Here is a 25,656-nt window from a genome sequence, read left to right as displayed (position 1 = left end):
AGATGTAGTGCATATCTAAATCGAATTCATCATAGAAAAAGCATACTCAAAGAAGTTTCGTTTTTTTTTTTTTTATTTATTTTTGACTGTGTTGGGTCTGTTGCTGGGCGCGGGCTTTCTCTAGTTGCGGCGAGCGGGGGCTACTCTTCGTTGCGGTGCGTGGTCTTCTCATTGCGGTGGCTTCTCTTGTTGCGGAGCACGGGCTCTAGGCATGTGGGCTTCAGTAGTTGTGGCTCGCAGGCTCTTGAGCTCAGGCCCAGTAGTTGTGGTGCACGGGCTTAGTTGCTCTGTGGCATGTGGGATCTTCCCGGACCAGGGCTTGAACCCATGTCCCCTGCATTAGCAGATGGATTCTTAGTCACTGTGCCACCAGGGAAGTCCCTGAAAGAAGTTTTTAAATAACCGTAGTATAAGGCAAAATGCAATCTGGCCCATAAAGAAGTAAAACAATAGCTACTCTTTATCACATGTCTAATACATATCAGGCATTGAAGTAGATACTTGACATACATTATATCTAGTATCCCTCCTGCCCACCAAAGAAAACTTTATGATAAAAAGGAACCTTGCCTCAGAAAGGTAAAGCAACCCACTGAAAGTCAGTGTTAGTGAGGAGAGTAGATGAAATCTAATACAGGAATTCTTGAATATAACACCCTTGAGCTGGGCTATGCTGCAGTTGGGTTAGTCAAGTTTTATGGGGCCTCAAATTGAGGAGAAATCACATCTAATTGAGAGAGATCAGGGAAGATTTCATGAAGAAATTTGGCATTGTGGTATATACGGCTACATAGAGAATGACCTATAGAGACAGGACCCATGAGCTGATGGAGGAACATGTCTTTCTGTAATTTCCCCCTTTGCCACAGCGAACTTTAGTATGAAGTTTAGGATGGCAAAGTTCAGGAACCAATAGGGCAGTTGGAAGAATGGACATCTTAGAAAGTCTTTGGTCAATACAGCTGGTGCAAATGAAGAGAAATCTGAAACGTAAAGTTCTGGATCCAGAGACAGCTCAGGTGACAAGGTCTTTGAAAGGTGTACTGCCTAACCCTGTAAGCTCCGGTCTCTGCTAGAGTAAGTGCAGTGGGACGGGAAAGACAAAAGCCAGCTTCAAAGCCAGAGAGGGAGAGGAGGTCAGAAAGGGAGAAGGGGAGGGTCATGTGCTCTAACGTGTAGACTGCTGGGAGGCTTCATCTGGGTACTTCTCTTAGGATTTCTAGTTGAGGACGGTAGCAGAGGCAACACACCTGAGGGATGTATAACAATGCAAATGAGATCATGAAAGTTTTCATAGCCTTTAACCCAGTGATTGCCAAACTTTGTTGCAATTAGAATTACTTAAGGAGATTTTAAAACTCCTGATGCCCTTGTAGCACCCCATGCCAATTAACTCAGAATGTTTCAGGAGCCCCACATCAGTAATATTTACAGATTCCCTGGTGATTTGGATGTACATCAACATTTGGGAACCACTGCTTTTTCATCTTTTGCTCACCATACTTTCTAATCCACTGTTAGCAGGCAAGTGGCCACAAGCAGAATGTGTCTTGTTACAAAGAAGTACATTTCCATATGCCTTGCTAGGGTCACCTGCCTAAGTAAATATTCCTAACGCTAATCATTCTACGTGACATGAGGCCTATTTCCCCCTCCTCCCACACGACACCAGTTTAAGAGTAAAGAAAACCTGTGTTCTAAAACCATTTCTGCTATTTACTTATATTAGATGTGATCTTGAGCCATGCCTTCACTAACCAAACATTTAAAAAACTATCTCCTGTTGTCCTCTGTGCTTTTGTTTGTTTAAATATTGGCTACAGGTAAAAGGACATTGATCTTGTCTTTATTAGATTTTTGTGTCAGTCCCTGAGATCAATCTATTCCCTCAGTAAAGCTTACTCTAAACGTGCCTTTTATCCCTTTGTACTGTGACACTAGGAAACGACGAGGTACCTCGCAGAAATAGAAAGTGCAAGTGTTACTTGTGCAAGAGCAGCTGTTCCTTTATGTTAAGACATTGAAGCTGTTGATATCCCATTAAAGCTGCAATAAATATATGTATTCCTTACCTGGTTACAGTAAGCCTGCAAAAGGGATCATTCGCATTTTGCAGAGGAGGAAATGAGGCTCAGAGAGTAGATACCAATATCAATTTGCTCTTTGTACTCACCCTTGTTCAGGTGACTATGATGAGGAGACCGCCCACGGTGCAGCCTCCATCCATCCTTCTTCTAGACGCTCAGCCCTGCTTAAAATCATTAAAATGAACAAAATTAATTATACCCCCAAATATTTGATGTTCAGGGATATTAATTGTCCAAGGACACATGGCTCATTCGTAGACCCCTCAAGTGGTTGGTTTAAAGTTGGGTGGTTAATATGAGGCAGAACTTGGGCTTGAATCCATTTCTTCCCTGACCTGTTATTCTTTCCATCATGCCAGAGTTATCCCTTGTTAACTGACAAACCAACAGCTTAAAGAGAAGGAGAGTCAGGCTGATTAGGTAGGTACTGGCAGGGTATTAACCCGCAGGGAGCTGACATCACTGAGCTCTGTTGATGATTTCTTTTTAGGTATTTAAATGAGCTCCATCTTTTAAACTCATAATTAGGTGAAGTCAATATGACTAGTTCCATTTTATTGATGAAGAAACTGAAGATGACAAGTATTATGTAGCTTGTTCGAGGTTACCCAATCTTTAAAAGAAACCATTAAAAGATAGTCAGGAGTCTATTCCAACTCAGTCTGCTTCCAGAGGCCAATATATGTGGGTGTGTACGCCCAAACACACACACACACACTCACAAGTCATTAGCACTAAACACAAAGCAGGGTGTAGATGAATGGACAATAAATATTGTAAGACAACTAGAGTTTAAATGGAAAAAAAGATGATATCATTATCCCTCATACTCCAAACGTGACCCCTGAACTCATAAGTTTGCTCAGACTACAACTTATAATTTCAGGAAATGCCGTTAGGGACCATTTGCCTTTTTAACGTTTGTTATCCAAAGGTTTGTAGAGCCTGGCTGGTACCCCCTACAATCATGACCTTTAAATAGCTGGACAAGAAATCATAGAACTGGTTTTAAAAGAAAGAAAAAACCTACTGGGTGAAGGATACCCTTAAGGGGTCAGCGTATTCATTGCCCCTGCAGCAAAGATAGAGGAGGGCCCTGTGCTCTGTCCGTCTGCATTGACAACGTGCGTGAGTCCACATGATTTATTCGCATATCTAAAATGTGTTTATTGAGTACCTACTATGTGCCACACCTTGTTTTATGATACAGGAATACACAGTTAATTGAGATACACAAGTCCCTATGGCCAAAGAGTGTTCTTAGTGTAACTTAGAAAATCAAACAACGTCAGGGGAGAGAGTGACAAGGAGTAAAGAGAGGGCAGGGTGGAGGAGTCGATTTTTTTTTTTTAATGTTTCCTTTTATTAAAAAATTTTGGGGGGGAGTATAGTCGATTTACTGGAGGAGATACTTTGGAAGGAGTGGTAAGCTAGGGCCTCTCAGAAGAGGTATCACTTGGCCTAATGTCTGCAGCCTTTCCTAGATGCTGACTTGACTCATTTGAGTTCACTTTAGCTTCTCCCTGATCCAAACTGGTAAGGCCCCCTTAATGAAAGCTGAGAGGACTCAGTTGTCACCACTGCACTAGGGCAGTGAGAGCAGCTGGTATTCTCTCTCATCTGCCATTTGCTGTCTGGTTAATACAAGGAAGGTCAAGGGGGAGGAAAAGGCTCTGATGCCCAGTGACCTACAGAGTCCCATTTTGGGTATACGAGCAAACAGCAAGACTTATATCTGCTCTACAGATGAAACCAATGGAAACCGAAGCACCTCTCTTACGGTTAAACAGGATTTTGACTGTTGACTTTAAGAGCAGCACTGCTGCCACATAGGTGGGCCCACCAGCCAGCTCCCTTTCAGACAACATCATTCCAGGTCCTTTTTGACTGTACACACCTAGGAAGGTATAGGAGCCCAGAAATCTTCTCTGAGTATTGGCTGGTGTGGTATCTGTACCTGAGTACATGGTATCCATTTTTCCATTACAGCAGGAAAACAGTTTTCAATGTTCTTTTCTAATCTTTCCTTACACAACATGTTTATTAATCAGAAACAAAAGGATGTTGCCTATTTTGTCATGAAGCTTCAAATCTGTTCAGCCAATATTTACTGAGAATAGTCTAGTCACCTACCGTTAAGGCCACCGTGTGAACCCTACTCCTTCCTAGTTGTGTTATTTGGGGTAAGTTACCTAAATACTCAGTCTTGGTTGCCTCGTCATATGCATATGTGATTTGTAACATGAGATTAACAGTATATTTACCACATAAAGTTATTAAAATTAAATAGGATTTTGCCATTCAAGTAAACAAAACTTGCTTAAATGCCTGTTGCCTAGTAAATGATGAAAAAAAGTTAGCTGACATAACAATGATGCCAATGATGATATTTAGGAATAAAGTCACATCTGTCATTCAGCAAATATTTCTTGAATACCAACCATAACCCAGACAATGTTCTATGTCCTTGGGGCACATTAGTGAAAGAAAAATATATAAAATCTGTTGATTTTGTGGAGTTTACATTAAGGTGCACCAAGCTATTCTTTTTTTTTTTTTTTTTTTTTTTGCGGTACGCTGGGCTCTCACTGCCGTGGCCTCTCCCGTTGCGGAGCACAGGCTCCGGACGCGCAGACTCAGCGGCCATGGCTCACGGGCCCAGCCGCTCCGCGGCACGTGGGATCCTCCCGGACCGGGGCACGAACCCGCGTCCCCTGTATCGGCAGGCGGACTCCCAACCACTGCGCCACCGGGGAAGTCCCCAAGCTATTCTTTAACACTTGGTTTGGCCTAGAATTCTGTGAAGACTAGTCCTTGGTGAATAATTGGTATCAAGTCCAAGAGCAACTTAAAAATCAGTTAATAGACTAAAGTCTAATTCTGGGCAAAAAAAAAAAAAAATCCAAGTTTTATATTTTCACTCTTTATGGGAGGTAGATTTCTAAGTCTTCTATCAGCAAATGATCTAGGGTGAAACTAACCATATTTTCCAATTTAGCAATAAACCATATGTCTGAGGAGGGTTTGCTTATGAAACAGAGTATTTGAATTGGGGATTGTCTCAGAAAGTCTCACACATATGGTGCCCATATCTCTGAAATTATAAAGAAACATCCTGTGCGTCAGTCCCTGAGATCAATCTATTCCCTCAGTGCAGCTGGCTCTTTAACCCTTTGGCCCGTACTGAGATGCTACAACCCTTTGGCCTGTACTGAGATGCTACGTGTGTCATGCTAGGCAACAACGCGATACCTTGCAGAAATAGAAAGGTTCTGTTGCTGCAGTTTACTAGCAACTTTTCCCAGGCTGAAAAGGGACATTCTGTAGACTCCTATGATGTAAGAGGGTGTTCCCACTTCAGCAGTGGCCAGCAGATGCTATGCGAACACTCTCTGTGTCCACACGTGCTGATAAAAGCAAGGAAAATGTGAATAATGGAAAAGAATAGCAGGCGGTTCTTTTGCTGGCTATGCTGATTTGAAACACAAGCAGAACACACTTTTAAGCTTCGCCCAGGCAGAGAGTTTTAGTCGCCTTGAAATTTTTCACCCTTGGGAGAATGACTCATGTCTTGGAAAAGACAAGTTCCTAGCTGGTTTGCCCAGCACTTTTAGGCATTGCTGAATGTACACTTTGGGACTTTTCAGCATCCAGTCAGCAGTTTTAATTAACAAGGGATGCTGTGCTCTCTTGCCTCTCACTGAAAACTCAGCATTTCACCATTGCCCAGCAGCTTGAACTTTCCATTTGTGTCTTGATTACCTTTTGCAGGGTACTTGTTGCATTCTATGAAATCCTATATAAGTGCTAAAAGTGGAAGGCACATTTGGTTTTTGTTTTGCTTTGTTTTTTTAGCTTCCGTGTTAGCTGATACCTTGTATTGTGTTTCTGATTTTTTTAAAAACAGTTTCACAAACACTTCGATTTTGCTACCCACTGTAGCCTTGTGAAGGGTTGTTGACAAGTACCATCATCTCCATTTCACAAAGAAAAATAGTGTCCACAAGCTCAAACCCTGCTCTCCAGCCTGCTTTGCATTACTTAGATTGCAGTGAGTTTGGGAAACTAAACCCAAAATGAGTATTGAGCGCACAAACAAACACAAACTCAAAAATTATTTCTTGTTAACATAAGAGTCCAAGGCAGGTATTCCTGATTTCTGGCATTGGTGGCTGGCTTCCTTCCATGTGGCACTTCAAGGACCAAGCTCCCTCTATCTTTGGGCTCTGCAATCCCTTAGTACCTGTTGATATGTACATCAAGACTGTGGAGGGAAAAGAGATATTGCAGGATGTCCATTCTCCCCCTTCAAAGTCCTATTGGAAGTGGCACATCTCAGATGAACAAAGGCTGGAATGCCACGGCCCCATCAAGCAGTCTGCTCAGAAGGGGTGGAAACAGCTGGTGAGCGGTCACAGTAAGCTACCCCAAAGTGTAATGCATATCCACTCAGGACCACCTCAATGGTGGCCACAGGGACTCGAATGGGAATGGTGTCACTTGGAGCTGAGTGATGTGATGGCCACACAACTAGTAAACCAAGACGTTAACAGGTTTTATGTCAACATTGAATTGTAAGTCTTCACGTGGAAGAGGAAAATGTAAATAGCATATCCAATAAGAGATTTTGCAGAGGTAATTGCTTAGCCCAAAGTAACGTTGAAAATAAATTTACTTAGCTTTCAAAAACTAGTTGAATTAAGGGAAAAGATTAAATTGGAGTTACCTGCAAATTTAGAGATGTCTTTCGTTATGCTCATGAGGTGACTTTTGGAATGCACCTGGTTGAGGCTGATTGCCAGTAGAGCCCAACATGTGATTAGAGGGTTGGAACTTCCATTTCCGTGCCCAGACCATCGAGGAGGGAAGACAGGCTGGAGATTGAGTTCAGTTGCCAATGGTCAATGATATAATCAATCATGCCTATGTAATGGAGTCTCTAAAAACCCCAAAGGAGAGGGTTCAGAGAGCTTATGGATCGATGAACATGTGGAGATTTGGGGAGAGTGGTGCCTGGAACTCCATGCCCTTTCCGCGTACCTTGCCCTGTGCATCTCTTCTATCTGGCTGTTCCTGAGTTACATCCTTTTATAATAAACCAGTACTCTAATGAGTAAACAGGTTTCCTGGTTCTGTGGGTTCCTTCTAGCAAATTAATCAAACACAGGAGGGGATCTTGTGAACCTCTGATTTTTACCCAGTTTATCGTAATTACAGGTAACAACCTGGGCTTGCAACAGACATATGAAGTGTGGGTGTTTGTCGCGGGGCAGTCTTGTAGGATTGAACTCAACCTGTGGAATCTGATTCTGTCAGGCATATGATATCAACATTGATTTAATTGTCAGGCCCCCAGCGGGTGTCCCCAGAATTGTTTGTGACATGTGTAGGAAACCCCCCTCTCCTCCACATGTTGGAACTGGGTCTAGGAAACCAAAAAGAAACAAATTTTAAAGGTCTACCAAGCACCTCTTCTATGCTCATAATAGAGATGATGGAGATGCATATGAAACATATGATCCTCCTGTACTCTAGTTCAAAATATTTTAGGAGATTCACAAACGCTAGGGAGGTGTACAAAATTGTATATTATTAAGAACTGGAATGTGTTTTTAGGTCTAATGTGTTAAAGCTCTTAAGACAAAAGAAAATTTACCTGTTGAAATTAAGCATGATGCTATTTCTTCTCTAATTGTATGATTTATTTCTGCAAACATTTATTGTGTCCTTACTATATTCCAGTAAAGTTCCTGATCACCAGGTTCAAACCAGCTGGTATGAATGGTGGATGAGGGAGACAGCCATTTGAACAAAGGAATGTAATACAGAATTTCAGGGGCTTTGATAAATGTCTGTGTAGGATATCTATGCATAAAGAAATTTTAATGGCAACAGAGACTTGGGAAATAATTGAGTCTAAATGCCCTCATTCAACAGATTTTTAAAGACTAAGGCCCAGAGAGGAAAAGCAACTGGCTCGAAGTCACACAGCTAGTTGATGGAAGACCTAGAAGGATAGAATCCATGTATCCTTATATTCAACCTTGGCTAGCTACATGGGAAAGGTGTGAGCTAAGGGATTTGCACTGGAGATGAGATAAAACTACACATAAGAGGGGCTTCCCTGCTGGCACAGTGGTTAAGAATCCACCTGCCAATGCATGGGACACGGGTTCCAGCCCTGATCCGGGAAGATCCCACAGGCCGCGGAGCAACTAAGCCCATGTGCCACAACTACTGAGCCAGTGCGCTAGAGCCTGCGAGCCACAAGTACTGAAGCCCATGCGCAGCAACGAAGACCTAACACAGCCAAAAATAAATAAATAAATTTATTAAGAAAAAAAACCTACACATCAGAAATTTAGCAAAACCTGTAGAGTTTTCACTGGTCAGTATTGGGGTGAGGGAACACGATGGCACAAGAAGAAAGAGTGCCTTGCTCACTAAAATATTTAGATTTTATGCTTAGCTATGACCACATACGTAGAGTGCATCCTTAGACAAATGATCTAACGTACTAAAAATAATGCATATGTGCATTACGGTTTTCAATGGTACACTGCATCATCATCTCATTTGATGTTTGAAAGAGTCCTCTGAGGTATGCAGAAAGGGCATCCTTATCTCTGTTTTGCAGATGAGCAAACTGAGATGCAGAAAGTCATACAACTAGTTAAGTGAGAAACTCAAGGTGAGAACACCTGGAACGCTTCTAGTCCAATGCTCTCCCTGTGATACCATGTATATAGCAAGTATGGGACAAGAGTGGCTAACCAAGTATATCATGTGATTATTTTACAGATGCATTGTGAGAGGTTTCTATGTATCCTGAGAATAATTGGAACCACACTTTTTGGAGTGTCTCTACTCCTTGGAATCACAGCTGCTTATATTGTTGGCTACCAATTTATCCAAACAGATAATTACTATTTCTCTTTTGGACTATATGGTGCCTTTTTAGCATCACACCTCATCATCCAAAGCCTGTTTGCCTTTTTGGAGCACCGAAAAATGAAAAAATCGCTAGAAACCCCCATTAAGTTGAACAAAACTGTTGCTCTTTGCATCGCTGCGTATCAAGAGGATCCGGACTACTTACGGAAATGTTTGCAATCTGTGAAAAGGCTGACCTACCCTGGAATTAAAGTTGTCATGGTCATAGATGGAAACTCGGAAGATGACCTGTACATGATGGACATATTCAGTGAAGTTATGGGCAGGGACAAATCAGCCACTTATATCTGGAAGAACAACTTTCACGTGAAGGGTCCTGGTGAGACAGATGAGTCACATAAAGAAAGCTCACAACATGTCACCCAGTTGGTCCTGTCCAACAAGAGCATTTGCATCATGCAAAAATGGGGTGGAAAAAGAGAAGTCATGTACACGGCCTTCAGGGCGCTGGGACGAAGTGTGGATTATGTGCAGGTAGGTTTCTGCAGCTGCCAGGACAAACACATTTAAAGAAAGCATCTTTTGTATCTCTCCAGTCATATGCTATAGTTTATCCTTGTCCCTTCTGGACACAGTGCTTCTTTCAGTTCATCTGAAAACAGCATGACTGTTGAAAGCACATCCTGAAAGACAGAGAAAAAAAATCTTGTAAAACGGTTAAAACTATCTATGAAAATGCTTAACTTGTGCAGTGTTATTGGTTGGAAATCAAGATTATTTAGAACATGAGACCCTTCCTTCCTTCTTTTCCCCTCCCTTACCTTCTCTGCCCCCTTGGTTCTGCCAAATCAATTCCAACGTCATTTTCCACACTCTTAAAATCTCCAGCGTTGTAAGAAAATAGTGTCTGCTCCAGCAAAAGCTTGAGAAAATCTGCAGACCAAAGGGAAAGCTATGAAATATTTTTCACAGAGACTAGGCAAAATGAGGGTGATGAAAACAATTTAGATTTAAAAGCGTAGGAATTCAAAACTGAAACACATAGAAAAAGAAAAGAAAAAGGGAAAAGGAAAACAAAACCAGAAAACAACCTTCCCAGAACAAAATCTAAGTCATGTTTATTTCACTCCCCAAACAGCATTACCTCACTCCTTGCAACTTGACCTTTGAAAGCGTTTGTGATGGTGTTTGCTTGCATGGAAATTAGACAGGCTGTGTCTCTCATTAGTTCCCTGACTGCTGATTCTACGGTTTCTCCTCTTTTAGTTCTCACTGAAAGTTTCTTCTTTAGAACATTAATAGGGTACCTGTGAGTTTTCTAGTTGTACTTTTGTGCAGATTATTTTAGTTAGATTTTATTCATGATGATATTGAAAAAGGAGAACTATCTCTGGCTTCAAATATCCATCCAGACACTTTTCCTCTTTTCTTAAATGTGAAATCCTTGTTTTTGGAAGAACCATCATATGTTTTAGGGGATTTATCAACACAAAGTGATGCCCAGTGTGTCTCTCTGTGTAATGGGATGGCAGTGGCCACTGGCTTCAATGTCAATTGACTGAGGTTCTAATTAACAATTTGTAGCTGGTTGACCTTGAGCAAGACCACCCCCCAAACCTCAGTTACCTGGTTAGAAGGAACCAATCTCACAAGGGATTTGAGAAAATTATTTCAAATTATGTATCCAAAGGGGCTTAGCAAAAGTTGTTGATAATGGCATTGTTAATATTATTAAAGCGTTTGCTGTTAAAGTATTATTTCTTATATGATTATCTAGTCCTTACTTGAAAACTATACTACATGTCAATTGCTAATTAACATGTTGTTAATTTAGCTAATATCTGAAGAATTTTGAGGTATTTCTTCAGTTCATACCATCGGCATAAATCTCCCTTCTAGGGAGTTGATTAGAGTTTCAACCCCAAGTGTCTCCTAATTTCTAGAACTTTCACAAATAAGGCTGTTTTAGTTAAATCAAGACATTTTTACATATTTACCTATTGCAACTTCAGGCCCAGATGAAACAATAAAATGAAACTTTTAAAGTAAGGAATGGCTAGGGAACTTACAGATGATTTGAAGAATGAAGCTCTGGGCCTAAAATGAGAAAACATCTGTTTTGATGTTTTGCCTTTAATTTCAGTTAAAACAGTTTACGTTTGTCGTTTCTAATCATGACATTATTGTGAGATTTTTCTTCTTCTTTTTTTTTTTTTAACCTGCTTCTCCCAAAGCCCCTTCTCCCAACATCTTGTTTGGAATTTTGTTTGTATCCTTGACAACTTGACTTGTGCCTGTCCAGGAAAAACTAATACAAAATACGAAATTTTAGAGTAGGATGTTTGCTAGTGCCCTAATCAGGCTTGCGAACTTTCCTTCCTTCAGGCTGAAGCCTCCAGATAGACTGACCCTAGCAAGAGCTGTTAACTGGGCCCCCAATCCGCTTGAGACCTCCAGTCCATTCAGAGCACTCAAACAGGGGTAAAAAACCTTTTGGCATTCTGAAACTAGTAAATACTATCCTGCCATGCTTCATCTATGTCCTAAAAAAACAGAAATTGCATAAAGTTCAATCTAATATAGTACTCTCATCCTTCCTTCTGACTGACCCAGGGTCCAAGAGTTACAGAGCAGAAGCTACAGAAAGACAAAGAGGGAGGGGTTTGAGGATATTGGCTCCTGACTATTACAAGTGATTGAATGTGGGGTTCAGGTTGGTTAGGGATGGAAGGAAGCAAAGTTCAGGTGCTAATACACAAGAGAGAATGGGGGCTAGGGGAAGAAATTGACCATCTGCTCATACTTGCTAACCTGGCTAGAGAACACTGTTGAACTGTGCAGAGAGACGGCCAAAATGATGGGTTTCCAGTTGCAGCTGCGTCCTCAGCACTAGTCAGCACTCTTTTCACTTGATCTTGAATAGATGTCTTGCTTATTCCTCTCACGTCTGTTATTTCAGATCTTCATCACTCTCCTAGGGCCTTACCCAAACTCCTCCCTGCTTAACTACAAACAGATGATCTTGCCTTCTACAAAAGAGAACAGCAAAAGTACAGGCTGTGAAGGCTGTCAAGATCTGACTCTTCTGCTTACAGTTTCAAGGGTATCCCACCTCACCTCCTATCTCAAGGTTACCCTTTCTACCTGCACTTCTGAGTCTTCTGGGTTGGCTCCCTCTGGTCTCTTTCAGAACAAGCCTTTATCCATCACCACCTCTTATATCTCTCCCCTCTCATCTCTAGTCTTCTATAGTAAGTACTCTTTTAGCCTTGTAGCCTCTCAAATAATAAATGCTGACATAGAACATGGAGGGAAGCTTTAGTTTAAGACAAAGCCAGCATGGTAGGAAATTCAGCTATGATGCTAGTGGCTGCTTCCAGAGATAGAGAAGATAGAAAAGCAGCAGAAGAAAAATGAAGTGAGAAAACCAAATACAGGGAATGAGAAATAAGGAGGTGAATGAGGAAGATTTTCTTAATTTTGAATCAAAGTATTTTCTGGAGAAACTTTTTCAAAGATGTAGAAAAGTGCAATGAGCGAAATTAAAATAATCTGCAGCAGAGAGGAGAAAGATAAATTAGGAATTTGGGATTAATGGATACACACTACTATATATAAAATAGATAATAAAGAGCTACCGTATAGCATAGGGAACTATATTCAATATGTTGTAATAATCTATAATGGAAAAGAACCTGAAAAAGAATAGATATGTATGTATGTATAACTGAATCACTTTGCTGTACATATGAAACATAGTAAATTAACTATACTTCAATTAAAAAAAATCATCTGAAGCGAATACATGACCCATACATAGATTATCAAATTTAATACTTTCTAGCATATACTTTTCTATTTTTCCTTATTTTAAAAACAATTTTAAGATTATATCATGTTTACTTTTTTGTATTTTTTACTTAACAATATCAGAAGACTTTTAAAGTGTCTTTTGCTATCTAGATTAGATAATTGCTTTATTCATATCTCTTTTCACTGACCATTGATATTACCACATAAGTGGCCACCAGTCTATATAACAAAGGAAAAAAACAGTATCGTCTGATGTGTGTGTTAAGAATTTCCCAGGTAAAAGTTATACAATAAGCATGAACATTTTCTAAAAGGGAAGATTATGGCAAGCCATTTTATTATTAATTTAATCTGGCAGTACCATAGCTATCCAAGATTCTTTGAGCAGGAGGAAAGTAAGATTAGATCATTCATAATACTAGAGTTGACCCTTATTATGCATGGATTCTGTATTTACAAGTTAACCTTCTGACTAAAATGTATTTATTACCCGAAAATCAATAGTTGCAGTGCTTTTGTGATCATTTGCAGACACGTGCAGAATGGCAAAAAAAAAAGTGTCATCTGACATGCACGTTCCCAGCTGAGGTCACACAAGATTATGCTTTGCCTTTTTGTTTTACCTTTTATACTGTAAACAAGTAACTTCTTTAGTCTATTTAATATCAGGTTTTTCATATTTTTGTGCTTTTGGTTGCGGATGTAGCTGTTTAAAATGGTCCCCAAGTGTAGTGTTGAAATGTTGTCTAGTGATCGTAACACAAGAAGGCTATAATTGCCTTATGGAGAAAATAGGTTTGTTAGATGCACTTTGTTCAGGCATGAGCTACAGTGCTGTTGGACATAAGTTCAATGTTAATGAATCAACAATACATATTAACTAAGGTGACACAAATAAACAAGTAAGCACAAATACAACAAGGTTAGGTATTGATCACTAGACAAAAATGCTGTGACCAGAGACTTTGAGGAACCTACCTCTATATGTCCGCTAGAAGCAATTTTTTAGTATTTGCTAACTCACTGTTCATGGAGGCTTTGTAGAACATAACTACCGTGCATAATGAGGACCGACTGTGTATAACATTTGATTGGTTCCTATTTTCTGAAAATTTCTGAAGGGTCATGTTGAGAATGTTAATGTGACTTTGTATCCTTCATCTTAGAGGATGAAATTGAGCACACTGAAATAAGAATGGGGAAATCTGAATTCTTGATTTAACTGTTTACTTGCTGTGGGCCTCAACTGGTAGAAGAGATGACTTCTGAGATCACTTTCAGCTGAAGACTCTAACTTAGGACTGTCTTAATTTCTTTCTAGCAACATATCTATGCTTTTCAAGATTGGGATCAAACAAACAAACAAAAACAACAAACAACAACAACACAAAAGGGAGTATAGCATTAGAATTTTCTTTTCATTTTTAATCTACACTTTCCCTCAAAGTTGGGTTCTTGAATGTAAACCCTGATTTAAGGCAACCATTATGTGATTTCCTGATTTCTTTCTTTAGAATGAGGATTCCAACCATTTGGAATAAGGGTGTTTCCTGGCTTAAGCCTAGAGGTGACAACATTTGGTTTCTCATTTTTCCAGCTGGCTTGTCACCTTTGCTTTACACCTACAACTATTACTCGTGTATAAGCCTTCCTGAAAAAGAAAAGAGAATAACCAAATGACTCCTTTTTCACCTTAATGTCTTAAAAGGATTCTAGGGTGCCTGAAGGCAAATGTTACTTTATAACAATTTGGGTAACACATTCTAACAAGAAAGGTATATATCTTCCCCATTCCTTTTAAAAATGGCAACAAATAAGGGCCAAATTGTTTAGGTTTCTATGATTTAGAGGCTTTTTATTGGCTACATTTGAGGTCTTATACCATAAACAAAATTACTATGAGAGAATCATCCTCCCTATCCCCCATCCCTCTCCCCCCAAAAAGTTTCTGCATTTTTCTTTGAGGGCATTTATTTTTTCCTGGAATGGTTTCACTGATTAATTTCAAAAGGTCTTTTTAGTCCTAAAATTCTTACATTTTATGATTTTGTTTTTGCCACTCATAGTCTGCCATAAACTGCTCTCTAATCTTTTTCCCTAGTAGACAGCCCAATCTAAGGATTTTTATATTGCCTGCTCAATAATCCAGCTTGTTTAATTTAAATTTGTTGGGCATTGGACAAGGCATTAGTTTTTGCTCTCTGAGCAAGTCATGGTTTATTTATAGTACAGATAAGAGGGACCCCTTCCATCATTGGACTAGTGTTCTTAGTTTGTGCCTCTGGTTTTGATGATCACCTCTTAGTATATATATCTTCCTTTTATTGAGCATTTACTATGAGCTAGCCCTTATAAATGCTATACATACATTATCTACTTAATTCTCCATTACAGCAAACTTATGAGGTGGATGTGCTTATCCGTATTTTTCACCTGAGAGATGGAGACTTAGAAAGGTGAGGTAAGAAGTTTAAGGTTACAAAGCTAGTCCAAGGGAATATAACTGGTCAATGGTGGATTGGGACTCAGATCTGTCTGATTCCAAGGTTTTGCAGAGTGCTTTCTTTTCCTTTCAGTGGTGTGTTTACTCTGGCTAGGAGTTCTGGGGGCTAGCACCATCTTGTGTTTGCCAGTAAATAACTATTGGTGAATTTTTAAATTCTGGCTGACTTGTTTTCACTAGGGGGAATGTCTTGGGGGAAAGAGGGGGTAGGGAGTACTTTCCACTTACTATGTGGTTAAGTTTTGGAAGGGAAACTGGGCAGAGTGGGATCATGACCAATAGTAAATTTCAAACATGGTTGAAATGAATCATCTCGCTGGGTCCAGGTTAAGATGAAGGGTCAAGATTAAGAAAGGATTGAGGTTTACAAGCAGGCAAAGGATGAAGGCAGTAGCAACAGAAAGGGTCTTGATTTATCTTCAGCCTGTTTCCTCATCGAAGGCAGCCAGAATCATGAAGTTTTCCTCTTGCTGTGTAGCTCTCAGTGCCCTTTGAAGTGGTTAGGGGCAGGCAGAGGTGGAGAACCCACCAATCTGAAAGGCAATATGTTTTTAAAAAGGTGAAACATGGATACTCGGCATTTTAGACTTGGGTCTTAGAAGTTGAAAAACATATGGTAGAATAAATAACAATATTTCTATAGGATATTTTTGTTTACATTGTTGTGAGGTAGATCAACTATAAGATCAGTGAGATAAATTGGAATGGACTTACAGTCTAACAGCGTATTTAACACATTTATAGCAATTTCTATATCTAACTGCTATAGGTGTTTTGGATACATTTGAACTTGTTCATTGTGATAAGTTATTCTTGATATGTAATCGGTTCTCATGTTCCTTTTAGTGATTCTCTTTCCTGAGTCACCGGTTCATGGTAATGAGGGGTTTACTTAGCAAGTATAAACAATTAAAGATTATTACCCCGTACTAATGGCATATATGACTTTTCCGTGAGCCTCTGTAATGTACCAAGTCCTTTTACATACAGTGTGTCACTCTGGTATCATGATGATGGTAACAGTTTGTTCAAGGTCACAAAAGTAGTAAAGTACAGAACTCAAGATTTCATTGCGGCCTCTTGATTTGCTATAGTAGTCAAATCTTGGCCTATTATAAGAATAGGAGATAGAGGCAATCGTAAAAACCTCTAGTAGAGTTAAATTGGGACTTAGAACATACTTTATCTCAACTTGTTCTTTTAGTTTGTTCTTTGTTTTTTTATGAAAGAGATCCACCCCCGGCCCCCCAACCAATTCTTTTAGGCTCAGGGTTGGCATACTTGCTTGTAAAAGGCCTGATAGAAACCATTAAGCTTTGCAGGGTGTATGGTCTGTGTTGCAGCTCTTCAACTTTGCTGTTTTAGTGTGAAAGCAGCCATAGATAATATGAAACTGAATGTGCATGGCTGGGTTCCAATAAAACTTTATTTATGGCCACTGAAATTTGAATTTCATATAATTTCCATATGTCACAAAAAATTCTTTTTCGATTTTTTTTTCAGCTATTTAAAAAGGTAAAAGCTATTTTTAACCCCCCAGGCCATCTAGAAATTGGGAAGGCAGACTTGTCGGTAGACCTGTTTGCCAACTCCTGTTTTAGATACGGAGAAAGTGGCGGCACTGTCTCTTGGCTAGAACAGTGAAGGAGGGGGAGCCATGGTCTTAAACAATTTAGCTGATCATTCCGTGGTTAAGACTGAGGTGGCTGGTTCCTCCCAATAACGTCTTCTTGTCTTGACATTTTCCACTCATTTTAGTCAAAATTTGGTGACTTTGCCTCATTTCCATATCTCCTAGTGAGAAATCTTATGACTGGCGATCATGTAGTTTAAACAAATTACAGCGATACATTCAGCGTGGACAGAAAGACATTTTGATTTGTTCTCTAGTTGTTTCCTGTGTGCAGATCAGTCCTGTGGTTTTTCCCAGTGTGAGGTTAAGCTCCTTGTGAACTGGTGTATTTCTCCCACAGTTTCTAGCCCAGAGCTAAACAGCCAACATTCGTGAAATTGCACACTTCTCATTAATTGGTGAGGAGACAGCTAGAAATCTTGTTTCTACTAGACTGATTTTAAGAAGGGGTAGAGTTATACCCTTTACACACAAACAAATTAATACTGTTACATCCATGAACATGCATGCTTTCACAGACTGTCATAGATGGTGGTTTTCTAGTCGGCATTCTATCACCAAAGAACATCCAGAAATTGAACTTCTTTAGAAAGCTCTTTGATCCCACTATAACAAACCCCTCCCAGGAGATTTCTGAGAGCTTTCCCTTCTGACAGTTAAACTCACCATGTGAACAATCTCTCTCAGAGAACTTCTGGCACTTTGCTGTTGGAAACTGGGAGGGGCAGGACCAATTTAAATATGCAGAACCTCAGAAGTTTGGTTCAAGTTTAGTCATTTCAGAGAGGCAGTTCCCTTGGCTTGCTTATCTTACAAGCAGGCAGAGTTACTTGAACATTAATTCTAGGTTGCCCGCTTCCTGTTGTTTTTAGTCTTATTTTAGCTTTCTGGTTTTACCTTTCCCAGCTTGAGTCAATAGAGGTGGGTGTGGCCATAAACTCTGGATGCTGAGAGGTTGAAAGGTGGATTTGAAATTATGCCTTCACTTTCTACTACCCTAGTTACTGGCCTGCCAGGCTTATAGCCGTATACAAAACAGTGACAGAGAAGGCAAGAGAGAGGCAAAACGTCGCTATTGGAGGAATTTGCTTAGGTTTCTGAGGCTTGGGACCCTTGAGTGTAAACTGAAGTATTAGAAAAATCCTATTTTTTTAGTGGAATACTAATGCCTAGCTGCTGTCTATTTTTTTCCTCTAAAATAAGTAAGACCATGTAGACCAAAATAGAATGCCACCCCCAGCAAAAGGGGCAGGAGGTTATTTAGAAAATGCCTGCATCTAAATAGGTAAAGTAATATACAAAATTCACAAATTAACTCTAAAATTGTTATAATTAGTTGAGCCCAGAGAGTTGATGATTTCACTTTTTATAACCGGATACCCTGTATACTCCTTAAGTCATGTTACAATAATGCATTTAAATTGCTCTTTTCACCAACATTCTTTATTAATATATATTAATTTTTTTCAGAAAAAAATCTATTAATAAAATTAAGATAGGTACTTTTTAAAAAATGTTGAGACTTCCTAGCTATGTATGTGAGGGACTCCTCCGACATATAAAATCCCCTTTAACTCAGAGTTCATGCTTCTAAAAATTATTTTCATATTTTTTCATTCAAAACTGGTATATCAAATCCCTACTATTTTTATGAAGCAGTTCTGAGAACTGCACAAATACTTGCTTTTGATATAAATAAAGAGACTACATCTTGATTAAATTCATAAATGTAGCCAGACTACATAGAAAAACAGTGGAATTGCAGATAACACTCCCGTCTTTGCCAATCATGTCATTTATTGCTTGGATGGGGATGTGAAACTGGTTCATTCCTTGTCAATTTTCATCACTTTATGTCTACTTGGGCCTGGCTGCATTTTCCAGAAAAGGATACCATTTTATTAATATCAACCAGGAATAGACAGGTGACAGCTCTTTTCCTACTTTTGATTTTCTTTGATCATGTGGCAAAAGGTCCATCCACAGGTGTAACGTACCTAGTTTCTCCCTAAGAGAAGTGACTTAATCTGATTGGTGAGTATGGGAGGAGTAAGGGGTAGCCTGGCTCCCTCTTCCCCCTTTCTTCTAGAAGTGAGCTGCCACAAAGGATCAGGCACCTGCCATACCTTTCGAAGAGGCATTAACTGTCTTCAGGAGGAGACTAGTCCCACTTAGATGCTATTTGGAATTGGTACATCAGTCTAATTCTGGGGACCATAGTTACAAAGTCTGCTACTCCATTGATATAAGCCCTATTCTCCATATCAGCTTTATGAGTATACATGTAATATTTTGGTTTCTCCTCTGCTTTATTTTTCTGATTCATTTTCCAATAAGTTCATAAATCAGCTTAGGAAGAAAAGTACTATTTATAACCCTGTACCTTTGGCCTCCAGTAGAAATTTCTGGGAGCAGCTCATGGGTATAGACAAATCCTAATAATTTTCTTGAAGTTGTAATTGGTTTGGTTTCAAAATTGTTTTCTTTGTCCTGTATAAAGTTTGTTTTTAAGAATAATAATTAGCACTTCTAGAAAAGCTTAAGATAATTTAACATCTACTTTTGTATATAAAGAGCTAGACGAATACTTAATACTCTAAAATAAAAAGGTGGTCTGACCGTCAAGCTAGTTTCCTTTCTAATGGAATGTCATCTGCTAAGCCCAGGTCAAATGGACATCTTGCTTCAGAATTAATTATACAACCAGCCTTAGTAGAACTGCTTTCCTGTCTTAATCACCGTATTAAAAGAGAGAAAAATAATCACTGTTAAACATGCCTTTTTCTCAGTACTGTCATAGGAGTTTCCTATCATCATTCAGACCTGAGAGATAAGATATCTAAAAGCCTTATTTAAGGCAATTTTTTTAAAAAAAGAGATATCTGTGGTGACCAACCCAAGATGTTTTCCAAGTCCTGGAAATCCAGGATGTTACCTGGGACCTGAGACTTTCATTGCCAAAATTGCGTACATCCGTGACAGACCAGGCAAAGCTGGTCACCCTACATGACATGCCTAGGTCATCATTTTAGCTGTTCTATCCAGCCATGTCATTAGCTTAAATATTGAGTTTGCAGGTTCTTTGTATTGGCCATCATGTAGCAAACTCTCATCCCTGTGTTACTTGCTTATTGAGGCCTTGCGACAATAAGGCTGAAGATATCATATATATGCCCACTTTTCACTACATGGAGCACACTCATCGTCTTCTTTTCTTTAACTTATTTCTTACTTTCTTCTTTGCAGGTTTGTGATTCAGACACCATGCTTGACCCTGCCTCATCTGTGGAGATGGTAAAAGTTTTAGAAGAAGATCCCATGGTTGGAGGTGTCGGGGGAGACGTCCAGGTGCATATGGCTTCACTTTTTTGCATGAGTCACTTTTAGTAGCACCCTCACTCATTGACTCCTTGAACGTACAATTATTATACACCCACATCTGTGCCAGGTATTGTTTCTGGTGCCAGAGACATACTAGAATGTGCCTTGGACCCACTTTATACCTCTTCTGCTGTCTAAATTGAAGTAACTTATGATTTCTTTGCTTAATCCTGGGTTATAACACAAGTATGTAGTGGCTGATAAGTTATATAAAATATAATGTAAATGTGTAATAATTTCTGCCGTATCTTCTCGAGCCACAACTTAATGTTCTGGTAAAATGGTGTTGGAACTCATTTAGTACAGGGTTAAAAAATGGAGGTATGGCAGGAGATGGAGTCTATGTCATATAACTATGTATTTAAAAGCTGAACAATATATGGTTGGTCAAAAATCCAAATTGGAATACAAAGGGAAAAAAAAGAGAAACAGCAACTCAGATTTACACTAGAGAGAAAGTCAAAGGAACAATTAAGTGAGTTTTCCAATTATTATTTATTTCCCATTATTTGCTATCAATGGAGAAACAATAAGTGAAACAAATATTAATGAAGGTGATTTGAAATTTATGGAATGGGAAAACAAATATGTGGAAATATATGAAGATTAAAGTGAGCCCTTTGCAAAAGTGCACTAGATTTTAGCAAAAGATGTGAGAAGCACATGGAATTTTGACTTTAAATGTAGATATTGTGTTTCTATATAACCCATATTTATATGCGTGGTAATAGTGAAGGCAAAGAAAGTACACTAGATGGACAAAGAAATACCCTGGTGATAAAAAGGAAGCATGTAAAATCCAGATGAAAACTGAACAAAATTGAGACAGAGGAGAGAATTAAGAAATATTGCCCCCCCCAAACTAATAATTTTAATAGCCTTTGTGTAGAGCATTATTTCAGGATTCCAGTTTGGGGTGAAGCCAGAGCAAACCCTTTTATCACTGGCATTGCTAAAACTGGGGAGGAAGGAGAATAATAGAGTTGGATGAGTTGAAAAGAGAAGAGAATAGCACTTAAAAACTTTCAAATGTTAGATAGTAAGAAAGTGGGAGAATTTTTTTTTTTTTAATATTTTTTGATGTGGACCATTTTTTTAAAGTCTTTATTGAATTTGATGCAATATTGCTTCTGTTCTATGTATTTGGGCTTTTGGCCGTGAGGCATGTGGGTAGGATCCCAGCTCCCCGACCAGGGATGGACACTGCCCCCCCCGCCCCCCCCCCCCCGCCCCGCATTGGAAGGCAAAGTCTTTAGCCACTGGACTGCCAGTGGGAGAATAATTTAAGGGCTGAGAACCAAAGCCTAAAATCTCAATTTATAACATAACAAGAAAAAGAAACAAAACACATAACAAAAGAGTACAGAGAGTGATGGAGTAGAAAAACATTGTCAAGAAGTCCCAACACATACACCCAACTTATCAAATTAATATAGTATATAGAATCAAAGAAAATAATGTAAAATCATGTTTTAAAAAGGAAAGAGGCTAAATAGAAGGATAAAAAAACAAATATTCCTCTAGGTAGTAACCTCACAATGGTGCAGATTTTGTTGGAATTTTTAGCTGGGGCTTACCTTTATTTAATTATTTTTACTTTTATTTTTCTTGTAGATTTTAAACAAGTATGATTCCTGGATCTCTTTCCTCAGCAGTGTGAGATACTGGATGGCTTTTAACATAGAAAGGGCCTGTCAGTCTTATTTTGGATGTGTCCAGTGCATTAGTGGACCTCTGGGAATGTACAGAAACTCCTTATTGCATGAATTTGTGGAAGACTGGTACAATCAAGAATTTATGGGCAGCCAATGTAGTTTTGGAGATGACAGGCATTTAACGAACCGAGTGCTGAGTCTGGGCTATGCAACAAAATACACAGCTCGATCCAAGTGCCTTACTGAAACACCTATAGAATATCTCAGATGGTTAAACCAGCAGACCCGTTGGAGCAAGTCCTACTTCCGAGAGTGGCTGTACAATGCCATGTGGTTTCATAAACATCACTTGTGGATGACCTATGAAGCAGTCATCACGGGGTTCTTCCCTTTCTTTCTCATTGCCACAGTAATCCAGCTTTTCTACAGGGGTAAAATTTGGAACATCCTCCTCTTCTTGTTAACTGTCCAGTTAGTGGGTCTCATAAAATCATCTTTTGCCAGCTGCCTTAGAGGAAATATCGTCATGGTCTTCATGTCCCTCTACTCAGTGTTATACATGTCAAGTTTACTTCCCGCCAAGATGTTTGCAATTGCAACGATAAACAAAGCTGGGTGGGGCACATCTGGAAGGAAAACCATTGTTGTTAATTTCATAGGACTCATTCCAGTATCAGTTTGGTTTACAATCCTCCTGGGTGGTGTGATTTTCACCATTTATAAGGAATCTAAAAAGCCATTCTCAGAATCCAAACAGACAGTTTTAATCGTTGGAACGTTGCTGTATGCATGCTATTGGGTCATGCTTTTGACACTGTATGTGGTTCTCATCAATAAATGTGGCAGGCGGAAGAAGGGACAACAGTATGACATGGTGCTTGATGTATGATCTTACGTTTGATGTTTGCAGTTACATATGCAGACACACACAAAACCTTAGTTCCTCTAGGGACTGTGCGGTATTGTGGCATCAGATAATGCCACCAAAGGAGACATATCACTGCTGCTGGGACTTGAACAAAGACATTTGTATGGGTTTATTTTAATTCTGCCAAAGTAAAATGATACATCAAGAAGAACTCAGATTTAACCTGATATTTCTATGAAAATGGGAAGAATTCTTTGTTTATGCACTTTTTCCTTATTGTACATCCGCCTAACAGTGTTTTGCCCTATATACCTCACTAGTCATGCTTTATGTGGGTTATCATGTAAGAAAAGGATTTTGGAAACTCAAGGAAAAGTTCTTTCAACATATACAATCTAACTTATGTACTGTGTTGATAGCTAATTTTTTTTAGAAAGGTTTTTCTGTTTAACTCTACCAAATGAAATGCCAAAGGAAATTTACAGGCCGTTGGCTGTGCTGTATTTTTATATAATTGTACTGTGTTTTAAAATTTTGTATGCCAATTTTAAAACAAATTTTGCATATTTTATATTTTACTTCTCTGCCAAAATACACCTGTTCTTCCTTTTTTTTTTTTTTTAAATAAAATAGGTTCTGAAAAAATTCATACTTAAAAAATTTTTACCCAAAATGTGAAGCTCGGTTGACTGATGTTGTTCATGATAGAAAGAATAAAATGTTTCTCTCTCTCTCTCTCTCTCTACCTTTAAAATTGAATAGTTTATTTCTGTGAAAAAGTATTTAAACGCTCAATATTTTAACTTTTTTTCATTTCTTTTAGAAAAGGCCAATATACCTGTCACACTTCGGGAGTAGAAATTCATACTTGTGTATACAAAAAAGAAGTCATTGAAAATCAAGGCCAAAGGGGTAGAAAAGTGCAATTTTTTCATAAGATTGATAAAAAGGGAATGCCAGTTCTCAAAAGAAAACACTAGGCATCCAGCAGTGGACAAAATCTGGGTATCAAAGATTGTTTTTGGAGATTCTCACAGTGTTTTCCCAGGCTAAGTAAAAAGGAAAGTGGGAAAAATTGTCTGTATAATTTGGACAAATACACTGTAGTTCATCATTTTGTTCTGTGACCTGTATTCACTGGATCCTGTCTATATGTTGAGCATACTTTACCTACCTTTTTTTCCCCCAGCTTGTCAGTTCACTTTACATTGTTAGTATGAGGTTTATACGGGTGAGTGGGATAAATTATAATAAGGGTAAAGCATATAGATTCAAAATTGGCCAAATCAATCTCCACGTGTACTCCTTAACTTTCTAGGGAAGATTTTTTTCTGAATTATACAGATAATTGCTTCATCTCTTCTGTTCTTGACCTAAATAAATGTGTTTACATAGTAGACATAATATCAAGGTCTAATAGTCGTATCAAGAATTGGCACATAAAAAAAAATTGATGGACCCTCGGCCTGGTTAATTTAGCTACTCCGGGGCCTCAGTTATCCAGTTTGACTTTTGACATGACCCATCTTGCCTTGTAGCCAGTGCTGTGTTGACCTGTGTTAAAAACAATTGAACACATGAAGAGTTGCAGAAAAAAAGTGTTGTGATGAAGCAGAAATGTGAAGTGTTCAACCATGTGCTTCCTGCCTTTCTGCTTCCTTTTTTATGTAGACTTCTATATTTCATCCATCCTGTCTAAGAAAAAACCTGCACATTCTACCTTCAGAGCACAAAAAAGTATATAACATTCTACAACTTAGACTCTCACTGATTGGAGAGCTTGTGGAAAACAAATAGACCATGCCATTAAATGAAACTAAAACTTGAGTTTGCCTTTTTAACTATTTATGTTCTAAGTTAAGCTTTGATAACATTCAAATGTCAAATTCTCTCATTCTTATAAAAGATTGAATTAATTGCCTGTATTTATTTTAGCAATTATTCAATGTATTTCCAGTATAGGATGTATAGTATAATTGAATTTTTTTGTAAATAAAATATTTTTGATAAGATTATTGCCTTTTTTTCTAAGGGAAGGGGGAATTCAAACAAAATGAAACAAATGTTTTATTTTGATTGTAAGGGTATGGATTTAAGAATGGGGTATATAGAAAAATAAACATTGTTGGTCAAAGATAATGGAAGTCGTTTAATGTTACTAATCAGAAAGTAGAAATCTCCAAAGTTGGTATAGTTGGAAATCTGGAAAAATGAGAGAGAGAGAGTCCCAAATAACACAACCCTTGTCTTTCTTTAATCTTCTCTTTCTTCTCCTTCCCTGAAAACAGCCCACATTTAGGCAAAAGTTGCTTTACTATAGTAATCTGTCATAGTGGGAAAAAAATCACCAACTTTTCAGAGACGTCGTAGGCAAGTTTATTATAGCATTATTTACAAATAACAACAAAAACTTAAAATAAGATTTAATGATGAGGGAAATAAATAAATGAATTATGGCATTTCCAAACAATGGAATATTATTACCCAGTAAGCATAATGTTCTCAGAATATGAAGTTGTTGGAGAAATGTTACATTAAAAATATATAACCATTTTGTACAGTTAACATCCCAATTTTGTAAAAACAAAAAAATGTTTAAACGTGGTTATCTCTACTCTTGGGAATATGACCGATTTATATTCTGTATACATTTTTGTATTTTCCAAGTACCGTAATCATGTATTGCTTTTATAATCAGAAAAGGACAATAAATATTGCTTTCTTTAAAAAGTGGGTTGGGGCATCTAATAGCATTTCCTGGTTTGAGGAGCTTTAGTGGTAATTAATTCATTTTACTACTTATCCCTCAAATTCATCTTATT

General features: G+C 38.6%; 1 protein-coding gene across 1 annotated transcript in view; it reads left to right on the top strand.

The window, feature by feature from the left end:
* HAS2 (hyaluronan synthase 2) overlaps window positions 1-25,128 on the top strand; it is a 29,371-nt gene extending 4,243 nt beyond the window's left edge. The window contains exons 2-4 of the mRNA XM_059042680.2: window positions 8,889-9,515; window positions 20,177-20,278; window positions 21,926-25,128. Coding sequence (XP_058898663.1) covers window positions 8,889-9,515; window positions 20,177-20,278; window positions 21,926-22,855 — 1,659 coding nt within the window. The 3' untranslated portion in view covers window positions 22,856-25,128. The remainder of the gene's footprint in view (window positions 1-8,888; window positions 9,516-20,176; window positions 20,279-21,925) is intronic.
* Window positions 25,129-25,656: the final 528 nt, after the last annotated feature.

This window comes from Kogia breviceps, chromosome 17 (assembly GCF_026419965.1).
Source record: "Kogia breviceps isolate mKogBre1 chromosome 17, mKogBre1 haplotype 1, whole genome shotgun sequence".
Taxonomy (NCBI): Eukaryota; Metazoa; Chordata; class Mammalia; order Artiodactyla; family Physeteridae; genus Kogia; species Kogia breviceps.
The sequence above is the reverse complement of the archived record's forward strand: the minus strand, read 5'-3'. Positions and strand labels throughout refer to the sequence as shown.